The sequence below is a fragment of the Xenopus laevis genome, chromosome 5L, assembly GCF_017654675.1.
Source record: "Xenopus laevis strain J_2021 chromosome 5L, Xenopus_laevis_v10.1, whole genome shotgun sequence".
Classification (NCBI taxonomy): Eukaryota; Metazoa; Chordata; class Amphibia; order Anura; family Pipidae; genus Xenopus; species Xenopus laevis.
The window spans coordinates 69,799,747-69,825,160 of NC_054379.1; the positions used below are offsets into that span (position 1 = coordinate 69,799,747).

A 25,414-nucleotide genomic window follows, 5' to 3' on the forward strand; every position below is an offset into this window, starting at 1 on the left:
CTATTCAGGGCCCCCCTTAAAAGTTTTTTTAAAAAATTAGCAGTCAGGGCCCCCTATAAGTTAAAAAAAAAAAAACATTGGCACCAGGGCCCCCTTACAAGTTAAAAAAAAATGGGGCCCCAAAGAATATTTTTTTAAAAAAACATTGGTGCCAGGGGCCCCCCTTAAAAGTTAAAAAAAAAAAATGGGGCCCCAAAGAATATTTTTTTGAAAAAAACACTGGCGCCAGGGACCCCCTTACAAGATAAAAAAAAAATGGGGCCTCAAAGAATATTTTTTGAAATTATAAATTACAACAATTTGAAATTACAGTGAGTAGTGTTTAAACTTTGATCAAGAAGTGCAGAGATTTCAGACAGGGAAATATGTCAGGATGCAAAGAAAGATTCGCACAATAAGGATATAGTAGAGTTGCCAGTTGCACCAATGCGAAAAAAAGGCTGCTTACAATACGTCTAAACGCACCTAGGGAAAACAAAATTTAACGTAATAGTCGCAACCATTAACGTTATGTTCGCAGAGGAGTCGGCAAAACCTATGAAGATAAGCATACCAACCCTACCCTGAAGCAGAGATGGATGTTGTTTTAGAGGGGTAGTGAGCTACAGTGGCACACCGGGTATGTAGCCAAAATTGATGGCAATATGAATGCACCATACTATACGAAAATAATAGGGAAAAATGTTTAATCATAGGCCCAGAAGCTGCACTTGGGGCACTTGGACTTTCCATCATTATCTATAAATAAGTCGTGACTGCAGCACAAAAAAATAAAGTCCTGGGGTGGCCATCACAGTCTCCTGACCTCATTATCATTGACCCACTTTTGGGAGATTCAGTTATGCAGTTCATGCTAGGCAATCAAAGAATTTACAGACCCTTGAGACATTTTTCCCATGAAATTGAGGTTAATTATGCTGGAGAAGAGGTGCTTAAGGAGAGATATAACTATATAAATAGGGAAACATTTTTGGTCTCTAGTGATCAAACAGTATATTATTGAATTAGAGAGATTCCTAATAAGGGAAACTAAACTGGAAAAGTACTTGGAAAGTCTCAGTTATGAAGAAAGACTTGCCAAGTTGGGGTTGTTTAAGCAAATTAAAAGGCACTTAACTCTTTAAGTGCTAAAGATTGTAGAATCTAAGTTCTGTGATAAAAGTGCCACAGAATGTAGATTCTATGATCTGCTGCACTTCCATATTGGGGAGTGGAGGATCGGCTTTTCAAGCTGTTCGTTCCATTCCTTCTTGCTCCCCTGCCCCTAGGCAACAAGCAGATGGGGGGGGATCACGTGCCCCCTGGGGCGCGATCACCCAAGGCAGCAGCAGGCACGTGAATGCTACGTGTACTGCTGTTGCACACACTTCGTGTACCTGCAGCACTGCTTCCCCGACTGATCAAAAAGCAAGTTGGATCTTCAGTCAGTTGGACCCCCGAAGCTCTTCCTCAACGATCTGCAGCCTCTGCCCTAGGTTAGTATTACACTTACACACAAACACACACTTATTACACTAATACACACTTACATTCACACTTACACACACAGACACTTACATTTTTGGCAACGGGGGGGTATCACACACACTTGCACATGTACGTAACACACAATTTTGCCAATTGTACAGACGGATATGCACTTACACTGTTTTGTGGCTTTTTTTTCTTATTGCATCTGTTTTTGCCTACAAAATTTTTTATTGCCATTGTGAATAGCATATTCTCTAACCGTACTGTGCAAAACATTTTGTTATGTTATTTCAATATTTAATAATATTGCAATTTTAGTGCATTTTTAGCCTTTTTATTGCATTTTCAGCTCTACATAGGTGTTGTTTGCTTGTTTCTGTCTGTAAAACCTATTTGGCCAAGCTAAAATATTCAAACTGTGTTTCTGACTGCTGATTACACTTGGTGGGGGAAAAAAGCACAGATTTTTGTGGTTTTATTGGATTTTAGTGATTTTAATACATTTCGTACTGTTCTTTGTTACTTCATTTTGCCCATGTAAATGTTGTCCTTTATATTCATTTGGTGGTCTCTGTGTGCCACATAGTTTGGTATATCTATGCATATTGGGCATCACACTGTGCAGTAGACCCCTGAAGTTCACATTTAGGATGTTTTATGCTGTTACGTTACAAAATGTGGGGCATATAATGGGCAAATTATAAACTTTGTGACGGTTTTCAGAAGTTTCATAAAAAATGCTATGTACAGCATGGCTTTGCAGTTTGATAGTTTGCAGTAGAAGCTGTATTTACCCATTTGGTTAGAATGTGTACTTTCTGAAAATATGATTTTCTATGGGTCTCTGTACTGTTAGGGGGTCTTATGACACATAATACACACACTGGGTGTTCCGCCATGCAAATCCATGTGCGCTATTTTCATTTGAGTGTCTCTGCACTCCACATAGTTTGATAAATCTATGCATATTGGGCATAAAAATTTACATTTACATATACGATGCTTTATGCTGATACATTACGAAATGTGGGGCATATAATGGTTTTTTTTTGATGATTTTCAGAAATTTCATAAAAGCTACGGTCAGCATAGCTTTACAGTTTGCTAGTTTACAGTAGAAAAATGTATTTACTGAGTTTGGATTTGGCAGAAAGTGTACTTTCTGAAAATAAATGGGTTTCTATGGTCTCCGTACTGTTAGGGGGTCTTATTGCATATAACACACACACACCAAGTTGCAGCAGCCAGAGTGTCAGCCGTGAAAATTCATATACACTATTGTCATTTGGGTGCGTCTGTATGCCACATAGTTAGGTAAATCTATGATTATTGGGCATCAAACTGTTCAGTAGAACTCTGGCATTCATTTCAGATGTTTTACTAATGGTATGTTAAAGATAAGACACTAGAAAATGGAAGCTTTGAGGCCATTTTCAGCTATTTAATCAAAACCGACAAATTTGGGAAAGCATTGTGACTCCGTAGTTTGGAGTAGGAAGACATGGTTATCCATTTTAGATTTGTCTGATTGTGATACATCGTTTTGTGTGTGGGGGGGGCTGTCAACGTACTTTTTTGTTTATACCCCACAAAAAAATCAGTAAATGTGATTATACAGTATCTGTGACTTCTGGGACAAGTTGTATGCGCAACCTTCATTTTGGGGTCTCTAAACGCCAGATACTTTGGTAATCCTATGCACAATGGGCATCAAACTGTTCAGTAGACCACTGGCATTCAGATTTGGGATGTGTTTTCTTGGTACCTAATGCTGGTATCTAATGTGGGAGATACAAACTTGCAAATTGAAAGTTTTGAGATGATTTTTTTTTCTGCATTTTCATGAATATTTATAGAAACCAATAAGTTCAGAAAAACTTTGATGTTTGGTAATAAGCAGCAGATATACATGGTTACCTATTTTGGATTCAACAGAATCTGTACTTTTTAAAAATATATGGGTAAACCTACTGTTGCAGGACTTATTGGCTTTGTGATCCAAAGCATGCCATATTCTATTGTAGTGCTCATATTCTACTGAGTTTTTGATCCGTAGAAGTCAGAAATCTTCATAAAACTATACATATCTGGTATTGGCATGTTCACGACACTTGAGGCTTTCCCAATCAGTTGGATTTTTGTGTATAAAATAAAATATTTTTCTGGTGTGAATCCCTATATTGTGAAAAATGTAAATTTTTCAATTTTTTTCTTTTGGATTTAGATTTAAAATCTTGTTCCATAAGTGGAAATACACAAAAACTCAGGCAGATTTAGAAAGCTCAGGTTCTGCCAAAAAAAAAAAAAAAGTGTGTGGTTTTCTTAGGTAAACAAAAAAAATCCCCCCAGGAAATGCCCCTAAAATGAACGAGCACAAAATGTTCAAAAAACGTCTGGCACTGAGTGCAAATGAAATGGGAAATTCTGCTCGCACTTAATGTGTCAAAGGGGGATATGTTAACTATGTATAGAAAAATGTGACTATAGCCTCACAGTCAAAGTTCAGGTTTGAAGGAAGCAAAATATATAGACTGATTATTCAGAAAAGAAAAGAATGTTCAGATTTATCAGAATATTTCTCACACCAGTATATGAACTTTGTATATCAATTTGCTTTTTGGTTTGTGGCTCTTTGCTATGCTATGCTGTGCTGCATGTTGCCACATTAATATAGATCAGAGAAACAACTTAAATGTAGAATCTATGGCATTATGGTCCTTCAAAGCCATTGCAATAGATTTTTTAAACCATTTACGTAAAAGGGTAATGGTTATGGGTATACCAATAAAATTATGCTTTAACACATCAATGAATATAGGTTACATGGTGTGAGTAGACACTGTGAACTTATTTTCTATTATGAGATCTTTGAAATTAGGAATAGTTGACCATTATAGTATTTTCCTCTTTTCTGCCAATCTCACCTCAGACTTGTTCTGGGCTCAACATAATACAGAAACTATAATATTGACTGATTGTTAAGATAGCTTAGTCTCTTTAGATGTTTTTATTAATTGTTAAACTTCCTCTTTATATCTCCAAAGAATGCCCCCTCATTAATCAATGCTAAGCAATGTAACAGCTTCCACTTTTGTAAAAAATGCAGAAAACAACAGAAGGAACCCTTTGTGAAATTCCGATTTCCAGTCAGTCTGACATACCACTTGTTAACAGCATGTTGTATTTATTTTTCTTCAGGAAAAGCAACAAGAATGAACCAAAAGTGGAGAGGGCCAGATGAGAATATTAGGGCTAACCTACGCCAGTATGGATTAGAAAAATACTATCTGGATGTTTTGGTATCTGATGCCTCAAAGCCAGTGTGGAGAAAAGCACCGTTGTTTGATGCCATCATAACTGACCGTATGTTTTATATTAGTTACAATTTTTAGAAATAACACGAGCTACAGAAATAAATCTGTACACCAAAATATCTTTAAAAAAAATTAAAAAAATGGACAACACTGGAGATTAAATACATTCTTCCTGTACAGTTTATGCTACCTTTTGTTCTTTCATAAATAATGGTAGCTGACTTTAGACTGGGGGATATCTAGTAGGGATGTAGCGAACTGTTCGCCGGCGAACTTGTTGGCGCGAACTTCGACCGTTCGCGTCCGCCGAATGTTCGCGAACGTCGCGCGACGTTCGCATTTTGAGTTCGCGTTCGATTCGAATACAAATCATTCGACCATTCGAATTCCTTCGACCGCTAAAAATCGAACGATTTCCATTCTTTCGAACGATTGTAAGCATTCGATCGAATCAAAAGCATTCGATCGAATGCTTCGATCGTTCGATTCGAATGAAAATCGTTCGATCGAACGATTAAAATCCTTCGATCGTTCGAATCGAACGATTTTAGCGGGTGTTCGAAGTTCGCGAACTGTTCGCGAACGTTCGCATTTTTTGCCGGTGTTCGCGAACGGCGTTCGCGAACACCAAATCGGCAGTTCGCTACATCCCTAATATCTAGTGCCGCGTCATACTCTTCACTGTCTATCCTGTTTTAAACTTCAACTTTATCTTCTCGGGAAAATTCAAACAAGTGGATCTTAAAGGAATGTGAGCCCATACATCCGTTGGTACATGGGTTATTTTTATGGATTTTTCGGAAGGACTCAAGAATGAACAATTTATGTTAAACTTTACCTGGCAATTTCATCCTAAGGAAATACACTCTCTGAATATGAGGATCTATACATTAGATTAAAATCTCTATCATAAGGAATGAGCATACCCTTGCTATCCCAAACATGCTTTCAGAGGTTAAGATAATTAACCTAATAATTGCTGATCAGAACAAAAAGTTAGGTTTGGAATCTGTGTGTAAAAGATTCCTTCAAAGGGTTTACGGTTGCATAGAAAACATATCAGAAAACACTTAATATGTTTAGGAGAGAGCTTTAAAGGAATTGTTCAGTATAAAAATAAAAACTGGGTAAATAGGCTGTGCAAAATATAAAGGCTGAAGTGAGCGGATGTCTAACATAATAGCCAGAACGCTACTGCACGTGGTTCTTTTGCTTTTGAACCTGAACTGCATGTTAAGTATCAGTTGCAAACTCAATGAACAGTTATGTCCCTTGTGGGCCCCTTTAAGTAGCTGACTTAGTACTAAATAGCTGAAAAGCAGGACATAGTAACATAGGTTGAAAAAAGACAAATGTTCATCAAGTACAACCTTTTAACTTTTTTTAACCTGCCGAACTGCCAGTTGATCCAGAGGAAGGCAAAAAAAAATCTGCCGAAATAGCAGCGTCTGTCTCTGCCCTTAATGGGGGTGGGTAGATGCATTATGTGTGGAATAATACAGGTTTTATTGCCATTAATGTTAACAACTGAACTGTAGTGTATCTCATTATGTAATAAGATTATCAGCCTGTGATGAAGTATGGAAAGCATAAGGGCAAGGACAGATGGAGCCTAGGAAGGCTTGAGAGCCCATCTCTATTTATTTTAACAAGATCTGCTTGCATTTGGTTACACACAATGGAGTGGTGTGTAAAGAATATGTTTTCAGACGACCTCTGTGCCAGCTGCATGTGACTGCACACATGCAAATCTTATTAAAATCAAGATCTAACAGAGCTGATTCAGACAATTTGGCTAAAAAATGTGGCAGCTCAGGCTCCTGTGATAGCCCCATTTACCATTTCACACAGATTCTTTATGTTTAAGGTATATTTGATTCATTTTAATTTTTTTGTAAATAGATGAGATATAGATGACAAAACATGTATACAACCCAAGTGTTTCAAAAATTCAGATTAAAGGGGTTATTCACCTTTGAGATAACTTTTATTATGATATAGAGAGTGATATTCTGAGACAATTTGCAATTGGTTTTCATTTTTTATTATTGAAGGTTTTTGAGTTATTTAACTTTTTATTCAGCAGCTCTTCAATTTGCATATTAACCAATCTGGTAACTAGAGTCCAAATTCCCCTAGCAACCATGCATTGATTTGAATAAGAGATTGGGATATGAATAGGGGAGGCCTGAATAGAAGGATCAGTAATAAGAAGTAACAATAAAACATTTGTAGCCTTACAGAGTTTTTTTTTTTTTTTTTTTTTTAGAAGGGAGTCAGCGACGCCCATTTGAAAGTTGAAAAGAGTCCGAAGAAAAAGGCAAATAACTATAAAACTATAAATAAATAATGAAAACCAATTGGAAAGTTGCTTAGAAATGGCCGTGCTATAACATAATTAAAGTTACCTTAAAGGTGAACCACCCCTTTAAGATGAATTAAAAATACCATGTTAAAAAGACAGACTGCTAATCATCTCTTTCCCTTTATTTTTTTGCATAGCCCCATATGGAATTCGAGAATCCACAAGGAAAACAGGCACACAGAAAGAAATCATAAAAACAGAACTTTTGTAAGTTGCAATAAAAATAAATACTGGTGAAGAACTGTTTGCCATCGGTTTATGCAGCATTTAAGAAAGAATGCATGCTTTATCTGTATCCTAACTTTCTGTAAGAGTGGAAAACCTGAGGTTTAACTGTAGAAGAAGTTATCCTGCGCAAAATATGGGTGATCTGCAGTTGTGTCATGGGGGACCCATGATCTCTTGTGGGGGGACTGGGCCAGAAAAGATACACCACAACTGACTAATAAACATTTTCACTTCATAATGAATGAAATACAAGACTAGAAAATGTCTATGATAAAACACTTAAGAAGTAGATTGTATTGTATGCCTTAGTGTTCATGCACATAGTTAGGTTGAAAAAAGAAACTCGTCAAGTTCAACCATTTAAGAAACGCTCAAGGAACGGTAAACAAAAAAACAAAGCGCAAATTTTTGTTTCTTCGAACACTACCTAGAAAAAAAGAGCAAATATTTGTGGTTGTTCTTTGTCACAGAAAAACACTAGTGAAAATCACATTGTTACATTCATTTTCAATGTGGCTTAAGTTCTTTAATTGTGACTATTTAGGGTTTCGGAAACCATTCTGGAGTATATGCATGTTGTGTTTTTTCACAGCATTTTCCTGGTTGTTCAGGTTAATTGAAAGATGTTCAGTTGTTTTGAGATTAGGACTTAAACTGGATGTTCACCTCTTTTTTTTTTTTAATTTTACATTTTTTTTTTCAAGCCACTATAAAATGTTTTGGATCAACAGATTGTCCTGCTGAAAGATGATCTTGTGCCCACGCTTCAATAACTTTGTTTTATTGTTTTTATCTTCTTTTCAACTGACTTTTAGTAACGCAGGTTTTACTTAGCAATTAGGTTGAACTTCAACTTCATCTAATGTGTTACTTTGTAAGATTCCCAGCCTTAGGAATCCAAAATGTAATCTACTACCATATGTGTTTGGCTTTAAACTTTTGCTTAAAAGATCTGTATTGGTCTTCTGTAACCATAAAACCTTTTACCAAATTGCAAGTGGTTCCGTTTTGCAAGATGTGCATTCACGTTCAGTAATGGTTAATGTAGTCTTACCATGAAAATCGAGTGTATAGCGCTCTGTATGGTTGACCCATTGAATTATGGTAAAACCATAATGATAGTGATGGTAACATCATGCTTTGGGGTTGCTTTCTTTAGCAGGGACTAGCCATTTTTTCACATGGCTGGACTAATGCAAAATAAGGGAACATGTTTCAGTATTAAAAAAAAAAAGTTAATCTTTTAGTAGAACTAATCACAAACTCATTGACACAGTAATGTCCAAAAAATAAAAAGGTAAATATTTATCAGTGGTCCAGTCAAAGCCCTGATCTCAGTCTAAATAACAATCTGCATCTTTTAAAAAAAATTGAGGTGCTCAGGTGACTGGAACATATCCTATTTCCTAACAATTAAAGAATATTTTCAATGGTTTGAAATTAAAAAAAAAAATTATGTATGTCTTTTTTTTTTTTTTTTCCTCTGTATAATGTGAGCGTTGGTTAAGGGTCGGAATACGTTGTCACATAAGCAACTTGTACTCTAGTTTCAATATGCCTTTAATCCCTCTCTAGGAAAGTTAGCCAGTCTGTTAAGCCACTTAATGTTTTCTCTTTTTCCTTCAGTCCAGAAAGCCATGTTCCTGTCCAGTTAAATTACCACTTGAGTGATATTTTTTCGGATCTGTTTGCTTTTGCATCAGAGTTCTTGGTTACAGGGGGAAGACTGGTCTATTGGCTTCCAGTGTACAGACCGGAGTAAGTAAATCAGATTTATGCCCATGCAGGTGTTGTGTATTTATTTTTCCTTTTCTTAAATAAATGATCTCATATAGGCTAAGGTTTATTAATATCTGTTTGTTACTATGTTAAAGGGACAGCATGCGACAATTGTTTTTTCCTATATATGTGTTTAATGTAAATCTAAAAAGTGGAATATCTTCTTTTTTTTTTTTTAGATTAGATTCAATTAGATTAGATTCAACTTAGTCATTGTACAAGTACTAGGCAACGAAATGCAGCTTAGGTCTAACCAGGAGTGCAATAAGCAGTAAGTGCAGGATAAGGTATAAATTATAATTGATATGTACAAGAATGAACTGGATAATATTTACAGAGTGATTTACAGTCATATGAACATAATATACAGTTTGTAGTAACTATAATCAGTAGTTATGAGCAGATGAACAAATGTACAGGTTGCAGCAGTAATTTTGAATATGCAAAATATGTGCAATATTGAATGTGCCAAGTAGATGGTAATGGGGATAGTGTATGGTGGGGGGGGGGGGTTTAAAGGAGTCTGTAAGGTGCAGAGTTCAGTATGGAGACAGCTCTAGGAAAGAAACAGTTCCTCAGTCTGCTGGTTCTTGTCGGGTGTAACCTGAAACGCCTGCCTGAAGGCAGAAGAGAAAACAGTCTGTGGGCAGGGTGAGAGGAGTCCTTAAGAACACTGCTTGCTCGACGAAGACAGTGCTTCTTCTGAATGTCCTCAATGGATGGAAGCGGAGTCCCTGTGATGTGCTGGGCAGTTTTTACCACCCGCTGCAACGCCTTGCGCTCAGCAACAGAGCAGCTCCCATACCACACTGTGACACAGCTGGTCAGGATGCTCTCTATTGTGCAGCGATAAAAGTTCACAAAGTTCCACTGTTTAGCCATGTTTCGGTGAAAATCATAACATTACAGTTCCAGAGTTTCTTGCTGTGGTTAATCCGGAGTCGAATCTCGTCCATTTTGTTCACCAGTGACCGTACATTGGCGAGAAAAATGCTGGGCAAAGAGAGCCGGTGTGGTTTTAGCTTAGCTCTTAGCCCTCCGCGCTTCCCCCGTCTTTGTTTGCGGTCTCTACGCCACCTTCGAGCACTTCCGCCCGGTCGTGTGGAGTGCGCGGCCTCAGGTGTTCTGGCGATTTCAGGGACGAGTCGAAGGTTGCTGATAAAACTGTCAGAAGTGCAAAAACCAATATCCAGAAGCTCTTGTCGGGTGTACGATGTTAAAGCACGACTATTCTGTACGAACAGCACCGAAATGAGCAGGAAAAATAACGCAAAACTGCAGAAACTGGAGAGACGCTGAGCCTCGCGATGTGTACGCGCCGCCATCTTGTCCAAGATCATGTCTTTCTCTGTACACAATGTGTGTTGTGCATTGTTTTCAATCCATACCCTTATATAAGGGTATGGATTTAAGAGTCCGTATTACAACATTTCACCTAGCCCTAAGACCTGATGCTGTATGTAAAAATTTCCAGCTTTATTCTGAAAATGGTCATTAGCAGAACTCTAAATTTACACAATTTATTAAGTAGATTGTGACCAGCCTGGAGTTAGACATTGGCTATTTAGGCAACACTCTTAGGCAGAATCTTTGGATAAATATAGCAAATTATTAAGAGATTAAGAGATACTGACACCAGAAGTTAAACCTTTTTGCATCTATCTTTCTTTACATTGCCTGTGCATGCTATTGATAATGTTGCCATAAAAGTATTTGCCCAATGATTTTACCTATCTGGTCCCCCCAAGTTTCTCTATGAGTTGTCTGCCATATTTGTGCAGCTGTAATCTGTTATCATAATGACAGGTTGAAAAGGGACAGTCCGTTTCACAAAAACTGTCAGGAAGAACAGTTAAGGACTTCAAGTAACAATTACTTACAAAAGCAGACCTATCGGTGAAAAACGATCAACGTGAACTATATGTGTGAGATTTGTTGTGACTTTTATTGGCAGGAGTCTGTTGTGGTGGAGGGGGTTACCTGTGCACTGGTAAAGTAATTACCTTGTAATGACCAACCATACATTTTTTCATAATAAAAATAGAAGGCAAAAAGTAGGTTAGTCACAAGCCCTATTTGTGAAAGCCATGTTAACTAAGTCTAAGAGGAAATAATGTAAGTAAGGAAATTTAATCTGGTTCGAGGTGCAGAAGGCAGCTGCTGCCCTTTGCTTTGGAACCAAGTGGCACAGTTGTTGCACTTGCATCCAGGGTCACTGATGCCTGGAGGTTAGTTAAGAAAGCAGTGCTTAGCAAGTTACAAGGAGCTGCAAAATACTGTAGGTGCTCCTGGTGAAATCAAGAGCCGAAATTCCAATTTTTAGTGCAGAGAGCGATATGGCATTTTTATTCATAAAACGTAATATTTGAATCAACATTCTAGTATATAAACCCGATAGTTCTCCATATACAAACATTTTTTGCATATGTTTCTGTAGTTTTGTTGCTTAATTTAGCCTAGTTGCAAGTTTTTCACAGGGAGGCTATTCATTGTTTGAGCAAAACAGTATGTTTGTAGTCATAGCCAAGACAGGAGGCAGTTTAGAAAGAATCAATATCCATCTCCCTGAGAAAGATAACATCGTGCTACAAAGAAGATTATTTGTTCAATTTGACATTGACATCACTGTTGTGTCTGGATTTTTGACATTCTTGTACATTTTTTGCCCTTTTTGCTTTTCCACAGTAGTATGTATCTCTTTAATGAGCCCACACAGGACTTTGTCATAGGGGTCATCTTTGTCAAGGCACGAAACTTCTTTTTATTTGCACAATTGGTCAATGGCAAACTTAAGGGTGGTGAGTGCTCCTTAATTTGGTTCAGAAAATGTGTTCACAAAAATAGAAAAAACAGTATCAGAATAATATTATTTATTTTATAGTATATGCATCTGTTACATACATAGATCGTTGCAGAAACTGTCATTTAATATGTGGTTCTCCTTTCACTTAACATTTAATATGATGTAGACATTCATATTCTGAAATATTTGCTGTTGTTTATTTATTTGCTGTGGTTTTTGAATTATTTAGCATTTTGTTCAGCAGCTTCCTGCAATTACAGCAGATATCTATTTTCATGGGTTCGGTTCAGCAACCAGGCAGAGGTTTAAATGGAGACTGGAACATGAATAAGAAAGGGTATGAAAAGAAAGATAAGGACAGCATTATTAATGGGTGTAAGGTTAATATTATATTGCATTATTTTCCCAATGAGGGAACCTGTGCTGAATTGGTCCCTGTGGGTCAAAACAAACTTTCTTAGGTGACTGGGGAACGATCCTGGTTTATGCTTCTGTGTAGTCAACTACACTCATTCACACTTATTTGTTAAGTTAACCACACCTAAATTGACCCATGCATTTTTTTCCCTAAAGTAATTTTGTTTTATTTGTAATTGTAACCTATAACAACCAGTCAGTCGGTACCAATTACTGGACACCTTTTTGTAATCAAGGATCTGATTGGTTGCTATGATTTATTAGACCTGCAACAAACATTTTTTTTACATTACATGTTTGGCAAAAGCCAAAGCTCTTATTGTTTTTTGTGAATGGCATGTAAGGTTAATGCTTGGTAACCATAGCTTGTTTGCTTTCCTAAGCTTTTAATCATTATGGAGGAACATGTATGTTATTGATTTCTAAATAATAAAACTAGTTGTATTAATTTACATGGTACAGAGAGAGAGAGAAAGAGAGGTTGAAATTAATATTTAGAATAAAATAAAAGCAGCATTAAAGTGGTCGCTCACCTTTAAATTAACATTTAGAATGATGTAGTACATGATGTTTGATGTGAGTACTATATTGAGACAATTTGCAGTTGCTGTTTAGCTTTTTCTTCAGCTGCTAGATTTCAACAATCTGGTTGCTAGGGTCCAGATTACCCTATCAACCATGCATTGATTTGAATAAAAGACTGGAATGTAAACAGCAGAGAGCCTGAATAGAAGGATGAGTAATGAAAAATATCAATAACAATAAATGTGTAGCCTAACAGAGCATTTGTTTGTTAGATGGGGATAGTAACCCCCATTTGAAAGCTGGAAAGTGTCAGAAGAGGGAAAATAATGAAACTATAAATAATGAAGACCAATTGAAAAGCTGCTTTGAACTAGCCATTATATATCATCCTAAAGTTAACTTAAAGATGAGTCACCCCTTTAATCTAGGTAATTGAGTATCTGAGACTAAGCATTATACTATATGTAGAGTATATAGACTACATTGTCCCCATGGTTTTAAACAATTTTAATATTTTGTGTGTGTTCAGTGCAGATGGGATTCAAAGCCTCAGTAAAATGTACTACCTAGTAAACATTTTGATCCCTATACTGTGGTAGGCATACAGTATGTGGTTTGTGTAGGTAATATCTTTTGTATAATTCCATACAGATGTGATATTCTTTGACATGGGAGATTACATTTGTCGAAAAGATAACTGCATGCTCTTCCCTCTCCATTCAGTATTTAGGCATTGCAAGGCTACAGAATATAGTAACACAGTGATCCCCAACCACTTGCTCGTGAGCAACATGTTGCTCTCCAAACCCTTGGATGTTGCTCCCAGTGGCCTCAATGCAGGTGCTTATTTTTGAATTCCAGACTTGGAGGCAAGCTTTTGTTGTATAAAAACCAGGTGCGCTGTCAAGCAGAGTCTCAATGTAGGTTTACAATCCATATATGGGCAACGAAATGGCCAATAACAGCACTTATTTGGCAGTAGAAATCAAAAGTTGTGAGTTATTTCTCCAAAAGTAATGACCAAAAAGTAATTAAAAGTTCAATCCATTTATTGGGACATACAGGAGAAGGCCTGACACGTTTCGTTGCTATTGGGGCACTTACTCATAGGCTGAGTGTTCCCCCAAACACTCCTTTTAAGGGGGCTGCAACTTATGACAACAGTGTGTATATAACAGCCAATTACAACGTGAAGACAATTAAACATGCCAGTGTCAATTTACATACAAATTTGTCCATACGCAATTGGAACGGAAGAAAAACCACCTGAAGTATCTATTTACATTCACATGATAAGCAGTAAAAGCTCATACAAAAAAATATATATGTAGACAAAGTGTAAAAACAAGGGATGAAAGATAAAAAAAATGAGAAAAGAGAGTTACAATAATAAAATAAAATGATATAATATTAATACAAAATAATTAGTTTTTTATTTGTTTACTAGAGGTGGGCATACTGGGAGCAAGATATAGTATGGGCCTATAGAATAGAGACTTTGATCCATATCAAGGTATTATCAAGAGTGCTTTCATAGTTTATACGGACAAGAAAATCAATGGTTCTAGGGGTATCCAAGCCATGTATCATAGAAAGTTGGACTAACAATGAGACATTGGTTTTTTACTTAGATTTTTAACTAATAAGTGATACTATACTAATAGTTATTTATTTAAAGAAGCATGTAACATCAAAATCACTGTTGAGGCCAATTGGTTTCCTAGTCTGTAAATACAAAATCCACTTGGTCTCGGAGCAGTAATGCGTCAGTAACGTGTCAGGCCTTCTGCTGGATGTGCCAATAAATGGATTGAACTTTTAATTACTTCTTGGTCATTACTTTTGTAGAAATAACTCACAACTTTTGATTTCTACTACTACTATTTGATTTCTACTGTATTATGCACCCATGGACTGGGGTGAACTGTGAGTATATCTCCTCACATTCATTACTATTCTAATTATATTCATTATATATTGATTTATAGTGGCGCCATTATGGGCTAATTGCATCATTATTTGTTTATCCACTTATTTGGCAGCCCAAGAACATTTTTCATGCATGTGTTGCTCCCCACCTCCTTTTACTTCTGAATGTTACTCACAGGTTCAAAAAGTTGGAGATCCATTATGGGGAGCTTTTCTGTCTGTCAGAGCCAAACACCATCAACAGCCTGCATGCATAGCAGTAGATAACCTGCCTCAGGGCTTCTCAGCAGAGGAAAATGATTGCAGAGTAAAGAAAGTTATTCTTTAAACTATAAATATATTTACTTAAAACCCAGACCCTTACCTATGGGTATAATGTAGTTATACGAGAAAAGTGTGCCCCATGAAAATAGCCCATACTCTTTAAATGCTTTCCTTAATTGAACTGTACACATCTGGGAAAAAACGAATTGCTGGTCGACTGCTGTGTTTGTCATCATAAATACAAAGCAAACCTTGGATATCATTAGTATACAATATTTCTCAGATGCTTAACACTCAAAAAGGTTAATTATAAATTAAAAAATAAACCATGTATTCCATAGGCACATGTTTTAATATACCTTAAAATAAGTGTGGATGTTCAGTCTAGATTTTTGTGACTATTGAATAAAAATATGGCATCTCTGATAAGAACAAAAAGCAAAATGAATGTGATGTACCTTCTGCAGGTAATTACACAAGTCTGTACCCACTGGCCAATTCCAGACATGTAGCTCCAGGTTATTATTGTAAATGCAGCAAACAGTGTTCCACAGTGATCTTTTCTCAAAAATAAGAAGTGAATTTACATGTGTTTTAAGTAATAACACTTAACACTTATCACTACATCAGCATTGAAAATGTAGATGCCCAAAAGATAAACACAGAAACATATGCAACATCTTTGTAGTTTGTTTGCTTTCTGTGAATGACATTTGTACACTGCCTCTACACTAATTAACTAAATAAAAGCATGGTTCTTTAATTTTTCCAGTCCTTGTTTACGTATTTTTGTAGAGTTCTGTAATTCTGGCCACACTGGCAACAATGTCCAGTTAAAACATTGGCCAATGGGTCAGCTGTGTGGTCAGTTGGATACAGTGATGTTTGGCCAGACACATGGATGTAGATTTAAATTTTTATCAAAACTGGCAAAGTAGCAACAATGTTTAGTTGACATACAGCCAAGAGATATGAATTAATTAATAATGCTAAGGCTTATTAGTCAGATTTGTAAGCCTTTCTGTACAAGTGGTGTTTTGATTGATGCAACTTTTTCTTGAATATTCCCTTTATAATAAACAACATAAAACAAGTATAACAACTGCTCTGACTCGATGTTTAATCATGTGCTGCAACTCATTCATTTTGATGTTAACTTGTTTCTCATTTTGAGGTTTTATCAGTGTTGTTTTTATTAGGAATTGGATATAGTTTTCATAATACAGTATATCAGATAGGGAATACACACACACACACTCACTCACTCACACTCTCTCTCTCTCTTTTCTGATCTGGACACATGGGGTTAAGTAATAAAAGGCACTACGTTTGCCCATATGCAGTAACCTATAGCAATCAGCATGTAGCATTTACTGGTCATCTTATTGGTTTCTATTGATTACTGCTCCTGGGCAAACGTAGTGCCTTACATTACATATGGGGGATAAAGTAGAAATGAGAAGACCAGGAAGCTCCTGTTGTAGGACGTGGTGCTTATTGTTACACTAGAATTCTCAGTAGACTGGTTTGTTAAACCAACCAAAGTGTGCTTTCAAGTATTTACTCCAGACACTGTTCTTCAACTAAAAAAAGAGGGACAAAGATGGCTCATGTTTTTGTTTGGTACAACAGTATCGGTTTCTTCACTGTTCGAAAGCACTTACAAGTTTTACCTCAATCTCTTCATTGTAAAAGGAAATACAATTAGTTTCCCTTTATTGCTTGCACAAACTCCTGTGGCAAGTGTGATTTTACCCGTCTGGTACTGCAGCTTTATAGCCTGCCGTTTCTTTTTTTTAATTAATTGGTTACTAGTTTTTTTTTACTAAATCTCTGTTACAATTTATAAAACACAGGAGACCTACTTGCTACAGCTGAAATGAATCTGAAAGACTGGCACAATTTTAGCAGCCAACACTCTCCTATATTTCTTCCAGATATACAGAAGAGGTTTTACCCAGGCATCCCTGCCTGAAGCTTATTAGCAACTGTGAACAGATGCTATCCAGCCACACGTCTCGCCGCCTGATAACAATGGAAAAGGTGAAGGAGTTTGAGGTAAGATTATGTAGGCAGGGTGAAAGCCAGCAAGGGAATATATTTATACTTTTGCTTTTTCACTTGTCAACACCAAATAAATTCTGTGCTTGAATTTTTCATTCCTTTCCAAGTGAAGTTGTAATGTTGCCTAATTTTTAAGAAATCAGTCCTGATTTTCATATTGGTCTGATTTATAGATTATGAAGCATGCAGTACTTTTTTCCTTACTCTTTTCCTTCTAACTTTGGCAATATGTAGTTGGATATTTACATAGTGAATAAGTGAATTTTCATGAAAATTATGCTATTTACTTGTGCAATATTTCCTCAATGTTTTTTCCTATTTGAAAGTTTTTTCAATGTGACATTTGTTTTAGGTTATAAAAACATTTTATAAAGCCCCATTTTAGATCAATTGCAGCTTTAAGTCTTCTAAGTATGTATGTTTTAATAAAACGATCATTCAGCATCCCCACAGCGTGATCCTACCATTGCTTCTATATTGTACTATTGGTTTTTATATGTATGGCTTTGATCTACAAAAGGAAGTGCTTCAGCAAAGGAGAATCTTGGGAATGTAGTCTGTCCTCTATCTAAATGCATCTTGGCTGGGGTAGGGTTATTCAACAAATATTGTTTTCTAAAAGAAGTAGAGTCTGTTTTCCTGCTGACACCTTTAAAGACTAACAATCATTTATTTAAAGGGGACTTATACAATAAAGTAATTACTAGATTTTAATATGTATGGGATACAGAATAGCTTAAACTGTCCATCTCCTCTTTTATTTACTCAAATTGATGAGTAGTCTTGCTGCCAGATATGATGAACACTTTCATACATGCACAGCATAAGTGCTACTGGCTGGCTTCAGTTACAGATAAATAAAGAAGCAGGCAGCTTCACACTTAAATTCTGCTTTAAAGGCCATATATTCTAGTGGGACATAAAGAAAGTGGTTGGTAGTAGTGGGTTTTTATTTTGAATTACTTATGAATTATACTTCTTAGAGCAACAAACATGTTCTTCCAATAGCTATCCCTAACTATCCTTCAACTAAATGTAAGAGGTAAGTCATTTACTCAAACTGACATTTAGGTTCAACCGTCCATCTGCCAGGTCTCCAAGTTCTCCAAGGCCCCACAGTTTGGGAAACACTACCTGTTAGAGTCTGCATTCATGTCTCTGAGATATGTGGTAAAACTGCTTTATAGAAGCCACAAAAAAGGAGCATATGCCATAGGAAGCTTTCAAAGAGCTATATGACAGTACTAAATGTTCACGTCTTACGGTCACAATAGCAGATACCAGCAAATTGTAAACAACCCCTAAAAAAAATGTCTTTCAATGTGCATTTTAACTCCATCTCATTGGCCACTTTGTAAATATACAAAAAAACACACAATTGTCCTCATAACTGTGTATTACAGTAATGGGCTTTGACTACACAGGGAAAAATTGTCTGCTACTCTGTCTGAAATAAACAGTGTCTGCTTGATGGCATAAGAAATTTCTTTAGAAAAGAAATAGTTTAGCAACTTTTTAACCACACCAAATTCAAATCTTTACATATGAGCAGTACGTATAGGTTACATGGCTTTTTCTGAAAATGTAGGCTTTTCAGGCTCAATCTATTATGGTAATCATTTCTATTATGGTAATCATCTGGATAACCATTAAAGGACAACTTTGTGTAAAAGAAATGTTGTCTTTGTGGAATATATTGGCACTACATAAATAAAGGATTTGCCAAATCCTTTCAAGTGATCGATTCAAAGTCTTATTTGCATGCAGTCTTACTGCCCTAGTTAATTGAAGGCAACATTTTTTTATGGAAAAGCTGATATTGTTACATTCACATTTCTAATTATTTAGCATGGCCATGCTAGCAAAGTGAGAAATGTGAACACATTTTGAAAAGTTTTTGTATTTAACAAAAGCCAAGACTTATGAGTTTATTACAATGCTATAATAAAGGCAACTGGTTAGAGGGATGGAAGACTTCAATTATGAGAGTAGACCATCAAGGTTGGGGTTATTTTCTCTGGGAAAAAGATGCTTGAGAAGGGGACATAAGTTCATAAGAGGATATTATAGACAAATAGCAGGGAACCTTTTTGCCATAAAGAGGATCACCGCGCCAGAGACCACCCCTTCAGACTAGAAGAAAAGAACTTTCAATTGAAGCAGTGTAGGTGGTTCTTCACAGTGAGGTTGTGGAATGCACTGCCAGATGATGTGTTTGGTGTGAGTATATGTAAGTATGGATGGATGGATGGATGCTGGGTTTCATTTATGGACTTTGGTCTTTTTTCAAAGTAGCTATGTAACTATTTAATCTAAAAAGTTAAATGTTCCTATTATTGTAAAGAAATTAATCACTGGTTAATGTGAGGTCATGGTGTTCAAAAGAAGATCTCCACCATCACATGAGTTGTGATATAGCAACGTTTACGATGAATTTCAGATGGTTCAGTTGTTATGAAGTAATCAAAACCTAACTTGTATAGATCTGACCATCTGTGCTTTACATGTAATTTGTCAAAATATCACTGCTCGAGGCAGCAACTTGAAAGAGGCGACCTCCAGAGGATCCATTTATTTAAGCTGTGCGCTCTGAGCCACTAAATCCCCCAGCAGTAACATAGTGGCATAAAAGTTGAAATGGAAACCGGCCCTTATTTTAGCACAACAAATTGTTCTGGCTCCTCCTCAGAAAAACAGTTTTGACTTAAGTACAAACAATGTTTGCAAACCCCTACTGTAAACCCTCGGGAATTGTCTATATTTTTTTTTTGATTATTATTTCTCATACATGGGCAGGCTTTAAAGTACACAGCCTTTGTATGTCAGAATAGCTTTCCATAGTTTACTCTTCATTATGCTGTGCTTAAAGCATTTGGTTCTGCAGGATTTTAGCGTGTTCTTGTCATTTAATGTATTTGTTGTGTGCCTGTCTTTATTGTTCTGTTATTGAATTGCTGATCATGTAGCCAAGTTATTCTGTGCAGTCAAACAGTTGTCACGTCTTTAAAAGAAGATCAGGTGTTATGATCCAAACTTCTTGCTGGCAGGCAAGCGGTCAGGTGTTTCTGATTCATGGACCAGATGTTCTGGAATATTACTTCACATTGCACACTCTTATCAAGGTTACTATATTGTATATTTCAGATTAAAAAAAAACATCAGTTCAGTTATTTCTTTCCCATCAAAGATATTTTGGAATCATTTTCTTTCAAAATTCCAATTCTTTTTTTCTTTGCTAAAAAAACAAATTCCTGGTAAGGTAGTTGTATCTAAGGATGCTATGAGCAGCCTTGTTAAAGTGCATTTTTGTTAAAAACTTTATGCTGTTTGCATCCTGTTTGGTCAGTGCAATCGGTGGAAAGAATTGCACAATGACTGTCAAACGTCTACATTACTATGCATATGCTGCTGCTTATTTTGCAGGATACATGCCATATAAATTGTATTATCTGTCATACTGTAATGTGTGGTAGTTCCTGTAGTGCCTGGAACATCAGCCTCGGTTTTCTAATGTTAATAAGTAGAAAGATACCTATTGCAATACACTAGCAGAACTACACTGCTTCCGAATCTATATTATTATATCAGGCTGTTACTTGAATGAATGAAAACCGTAAGAATTGTACTGATACTCTCAACAAAGCAGTGACACCCCCCTTCTTCTTTCATTTTAATATAAATGGTCTTTCATTTTAATATAAATGGGGTTTTTCACTGCAAATATCCACTGTGCTAATATAAACTGAAAGTACTAGTATAGGTTTATGTAGAAAGGAAGAATACTTTTAATACTTTTTTTCCCTATTTCAAACAGGAAAAGTACCAATATGCCCATCTAGGGGAAGGCCAGAATTTGCCGTATAAAGGTCATAACTCCTTCCGTGAGAAATATTTCAGTGGCTTGAAAAAGAGAACCGCCAGAGAAGAAAGAGCCCGAAGTGAAATGGCAAATGCTGAAAATGTAAAATCCAAAGGAAAAGAAGATGTCTGATGACTACTGAAGAAACATTGAAAGATCTTAAAGAACTTTTTTTTTTTTACTTTTTTTTTTTTAACAGAGTGCAGTATGGGATTGGAGCTTCTCATTTTGCATTTATGAATTTTATAATAAAGAAACACACTGTCCCTTTACTCATGGAGCTTGGTGGCTGCACCGAATGAGGGAAGCAATTGGTTCTTTAGATACCTCATTTTCTGTTTCATGTACAGCCTGTTTTGTCAAATGTAATATGAGAAAAATTCTTGTGTTGCTGTGACTGCCTTGAGACAAAATGGCTTATAAAGTAAGGTAGTTTATTGCCAACCTGTGTGTGACTTGGAGATAAAAGCACATATGCTTTCTACAATACAAGCATAGTGCAAACAAATGTAAACAAAGATCCACTTTAGCCAAGCTTGGAAGGCTTTGTGCTAGATTTGGGTTCCAGGTCCCAACCCCAGAGATTAGGTAGTTGTCAATCCCTACTAAAAAATTATAGTAGCTAAATAAATCCTTTGGAATGCTGATGCCTTCACTTACCTTCTCAGAGAGACTAGGTGTAGTAGCACAAAGCCCATTAGAGGAAAGTTGGAGCAGTTTAAGTTGACTTTCAGTACAGCAGTTAACAATAAATTGCACATTTAGAGCATTGACTTCTTTTAAAATGGAAATCTACCCTAACTTCAGTTATGATTTATTTATTTATTCTTAGTGAATACTAAATGATGCACTGTAGGTTATCGTATGTACAGAATATTCATTGCCTAGTAGATTAGAGGTCGAGCTGCTGTATTGCCCGTAGATCTTGTATTATTTTTTGCAAAAATTATACCTTTTGCTGTGGCAAGCAATATGGCAGATTCCATCTCATACCCTATTTATATAAAATGAAAATATGCAGACAAGGAACATTCTTTCCAACACACAGACTTTATACCTCCCTTTTGAAATGAACTCCTGCATAATAGCTTCCAAATGTTTGTTTCAGCAAATGATACAGGCAGACCTATGAACCTAGGTTATGGATCTATGTTCCCTACATGGTTCATGGTCTCCTTGTAACTTTGACTGGGTGTAATGAGGTGTGTCTGGGGCATTGCAGGGGTGTGGCTAAAAGAATCACCTCTGGGTGGGTGACTTCTCTGTACAGGCTGTAGCAGTTATACAACGTCTAATTCCCACACGCTCTGCAAGCTTGAGAACATGGGGACAAGTAGTTTTAAAATGTTGGAGTGATGTTCCTTATACTTGGGCTGTACACTTTAGCAGTGCATTAAAAGTAACATTGGGCAAATAGTGCATAACAACTGTTTCCATCAAGCTTTGGAATCTGTTTTCTTAGTAACCAGGTGATGACCTCGTTTTCTGGACTTTCAACCTTCCCACCCCTTTGGGACTAATAAAGATTAGACAAACAAAATGTATATATATCTATGTTGTTTTGTGTAGAAACATTTTTAAGGTTTACATTCTTTTATTGTAATGTATATAAACCCGTGCCCTATATTTATCATCTTTTTAACGTGATTTAACACTGCTAAGTGGCTGCAGCGCTGGAGCTTTACTGGCTTGCTGTGTCCATCTTTCACAGAAGGAAGTTGTTCTATTTGCTTTTAGTCTCAAAACCTCTGGAATTTGTTCTCAACATGAGTGATGAAGTGTTCCTCATTAGAGAGATTGCTCTCATTTATTATTGTTTGTAATTGATACACATTAAACACACACACAATCTTGCTTTGTCTTTTTAAAACCGTGTTGCATGCAAAGGCCATTTGTGGTTTGTTATTGGTGTGACCCAGGCCAGCTATGTGAAACCCAAAGGACTTCGCTGGTGCTTTGGGAGGCTGTGAAGCTCTGCTGAGCCTGTCCACATCTGAAGCTCATCTGTTTCTTTACATTTGTTTTTACATTCTTTAAACTCGCTAAAACAACTGGATATTTTATAATTACTTTGTGTTTTTTTTTTCTTTTTTTGTGGAGCCATAACAAATAGGTGTGACTCATCTTATGTCTACCATGTATATATGCCCTTTGAAACTGAAGCGGTTTGGATTTCTTGCATTTCTTTATTTCTATACAGAGGTAAAACACTTACCTACCGTTCCCTATGGGCAGATTCGTTTAGGAAACTTGGATGGATCTTTTCAGTGGTTTTAGTGACTAGAAAACTGTTATTTGAAGCTTCTGTTCATTGGGTGAAACATCTATACATAACTTTTTTTACATTATTATTTGCATGTTTTGTGTTTTCCTTTCACATGTACAAATTGATTACAGACTACACCAGTGTTTGCACACTTTCTTTTGACTTCTGGCACATAATTCAATACCCCTTTTCCTAATAAAATTACTGTTGTGGCCAGATGAGAAAATAATGTGTTCAGTCTGTATTGTATTTTCTGCATACAAAATACTACTCTCCTAATTTTCTACTCTATTGTAAATAAATGATTTTTGCTTAAATTGGTAGTTAAGTGGGGCAATGCAGTTTATAGTAAATGCATGAACAGTGCCATCCTGGCTGAATTGTGTGTTAGCTTGTTAGTCTGTTACATATATTTGAATTATCATGTGACATGAGTGCAGGTGAATACTTGACAAGATGTACAAATATTGTAAACCTACTAACAACATTACTTGGTTCTACCACAGTGGTTTTCATAAATTCGCAGGGCTAATTCCTTTTCAGAAAACACTGTACTTTTCTTTCAATCAGGACAAACTGAAAACAAAAATAAAGTTTCTATTTGTTTCTTTTTTTAACTTCAATCTCTTGCTGTCATTGAATCTGTCATTTATTTCAAATAATATACATAATGTGCCGTATATATAAATCAGGTCTATAGCAGTTAAATCTTGTTTTGCCAAGCACAATGGTTTACATTAAGATTCTGCAGGAAGGGACCATTCTGTTAAAATTGCTACTTGTTAAAACCCTTATTGTGGAAAGTAATCTGTTTCGTTAGCGCAAAAGACATTCACAAAGACCATTGCGAATGTTAGCGACCATGTTTGTGTCCTTTTTGACTGATTACAGACCTCAATGACTTTCTCACACAGTTTGCGTCCAAATGGCTTTTGCGAACATTCAAGTGTATGTAATAAAATTTGTCAATCACAAAGCATATTTCACGACTAAACGTTTAAGGAAACTCCAGAGCAGGTGGTAACGCTAACATTTACATTGGTTGTTAATGGTACATTGTCTCCTTGGAGTAAGGTTCTTAGTGGGGTCCATCAGGTTCCACCCAAATATTCAGGAGGGTTTTTTTTACAGTGAGAGCTGTGAAGATGTGAAATTCTCTCCCTGACTCAGCTGTACTGGCTGATACAGTAGATAGCTTTAAGAAGGGGTTGGATGGCTTTTTAGCAAGAGAGGGTGGAAGATAGCTCGTAGTAAAAGTTGATCCAGGGACTAGTCAAGAAGGAATTTTTCCCCCTCTGAGGTTCTTTCACCCTGTGTCTTTAGTTCAATGAATTAGACTTGCACACACCCTCTATTACTGTAATATGTAACAGAATATTCTTATGGTATTTCACATATTAGTGCCTGATTAATTTAGTCAAATCTGTTTCCAAATGAAATACCCCCGTTCCATTAGAAATTTAGATTTTTTTCATACTAGTTTGACCTCAGAAGAGGAACAGTTTCCTGTTTCATAAATAAAAGAGGCTCCTTTGTGACTTGAGCACCTAATTGTCTTGTGCAAAAATGGATTATTTCATTATTCTTAAAACATTTCCCAATGTTTAAGTGGTCACCCAGGAATGAAAATGTTAGCCAAATGTGTGTTTTATTTTATTTTGCTTGCTGGTTGATGTTTATTTATCATGAGGCTATTATTACATCAAATTCCAGAACTCTGTTGCCAGTCTTCAAGTGCACAGCCTTTTGTCCTTCAAGCAATGTAACACTTTCCAAAATAACCAGCTAAACTTTCAGGACACCGACCATGTTTTTTTAATGGTTTACAATGCGAGAACATAATATTAGGTATCTTATAGCTTTCTCGAGGATTGTGTGCCCCTGTTGGATTTCAGAGGTTAGTGGCTTACTGTTAAAAGTCACAACCTGTACTCACTGTCCTACATTTAGAAATCACAAAAAAGAAAAACAAATATTTTGTTTTGCATTCTAGTAAGCAAGATTGGTTAAAAGCGATGCATAGTTTAACCTAATCGATATTCTTGCCATATTGCAAACTAGTGTAGGTTTTAGGTTGTTGACTCTAGGCCAGGGGTAGGCAACCTGCGGCTCCGGAGCCTCATGCGGCTCT

The 25,414-nt window shown here is 36.4% G+C and overlaps 1 protein-coding gene across 2 annotated transcripts in view; it reads left to right on the forward strand.

The window, feature by feature from the left end:
• Positions 1–23,906, forward strand: part of trmt11.L (tRNA methyltransferase 11 homolog L homeolog) — a 43,487-nt gene extending 19,581 nt beyond the window's left edge. Inside the window, 5 exon segments of one of the 2 annotated variants that reach the window (NM_001091485.1) lie at positions 4,669–4,833; positions 7,287–7,356; positions 9,004–9,135; positions 17,032–17,152; positions 20,973–21,567. In NM_001091485.1, coding sequence (NP_001084954.1) covers positions 4,669–4,833; positions 7,287–7,356; positions 9,004–9,135; positions 17,032–17,152; positions 20,973–21,149 — 665 coding nt within the window. In that variant the 3' untranslated portion in view covers positions 21,150–21,567. 2 annotated transcript variants of the gene reach the window in all.
• Positions 23,907–25,414: the final 1,508 nt, after the last annotated feature.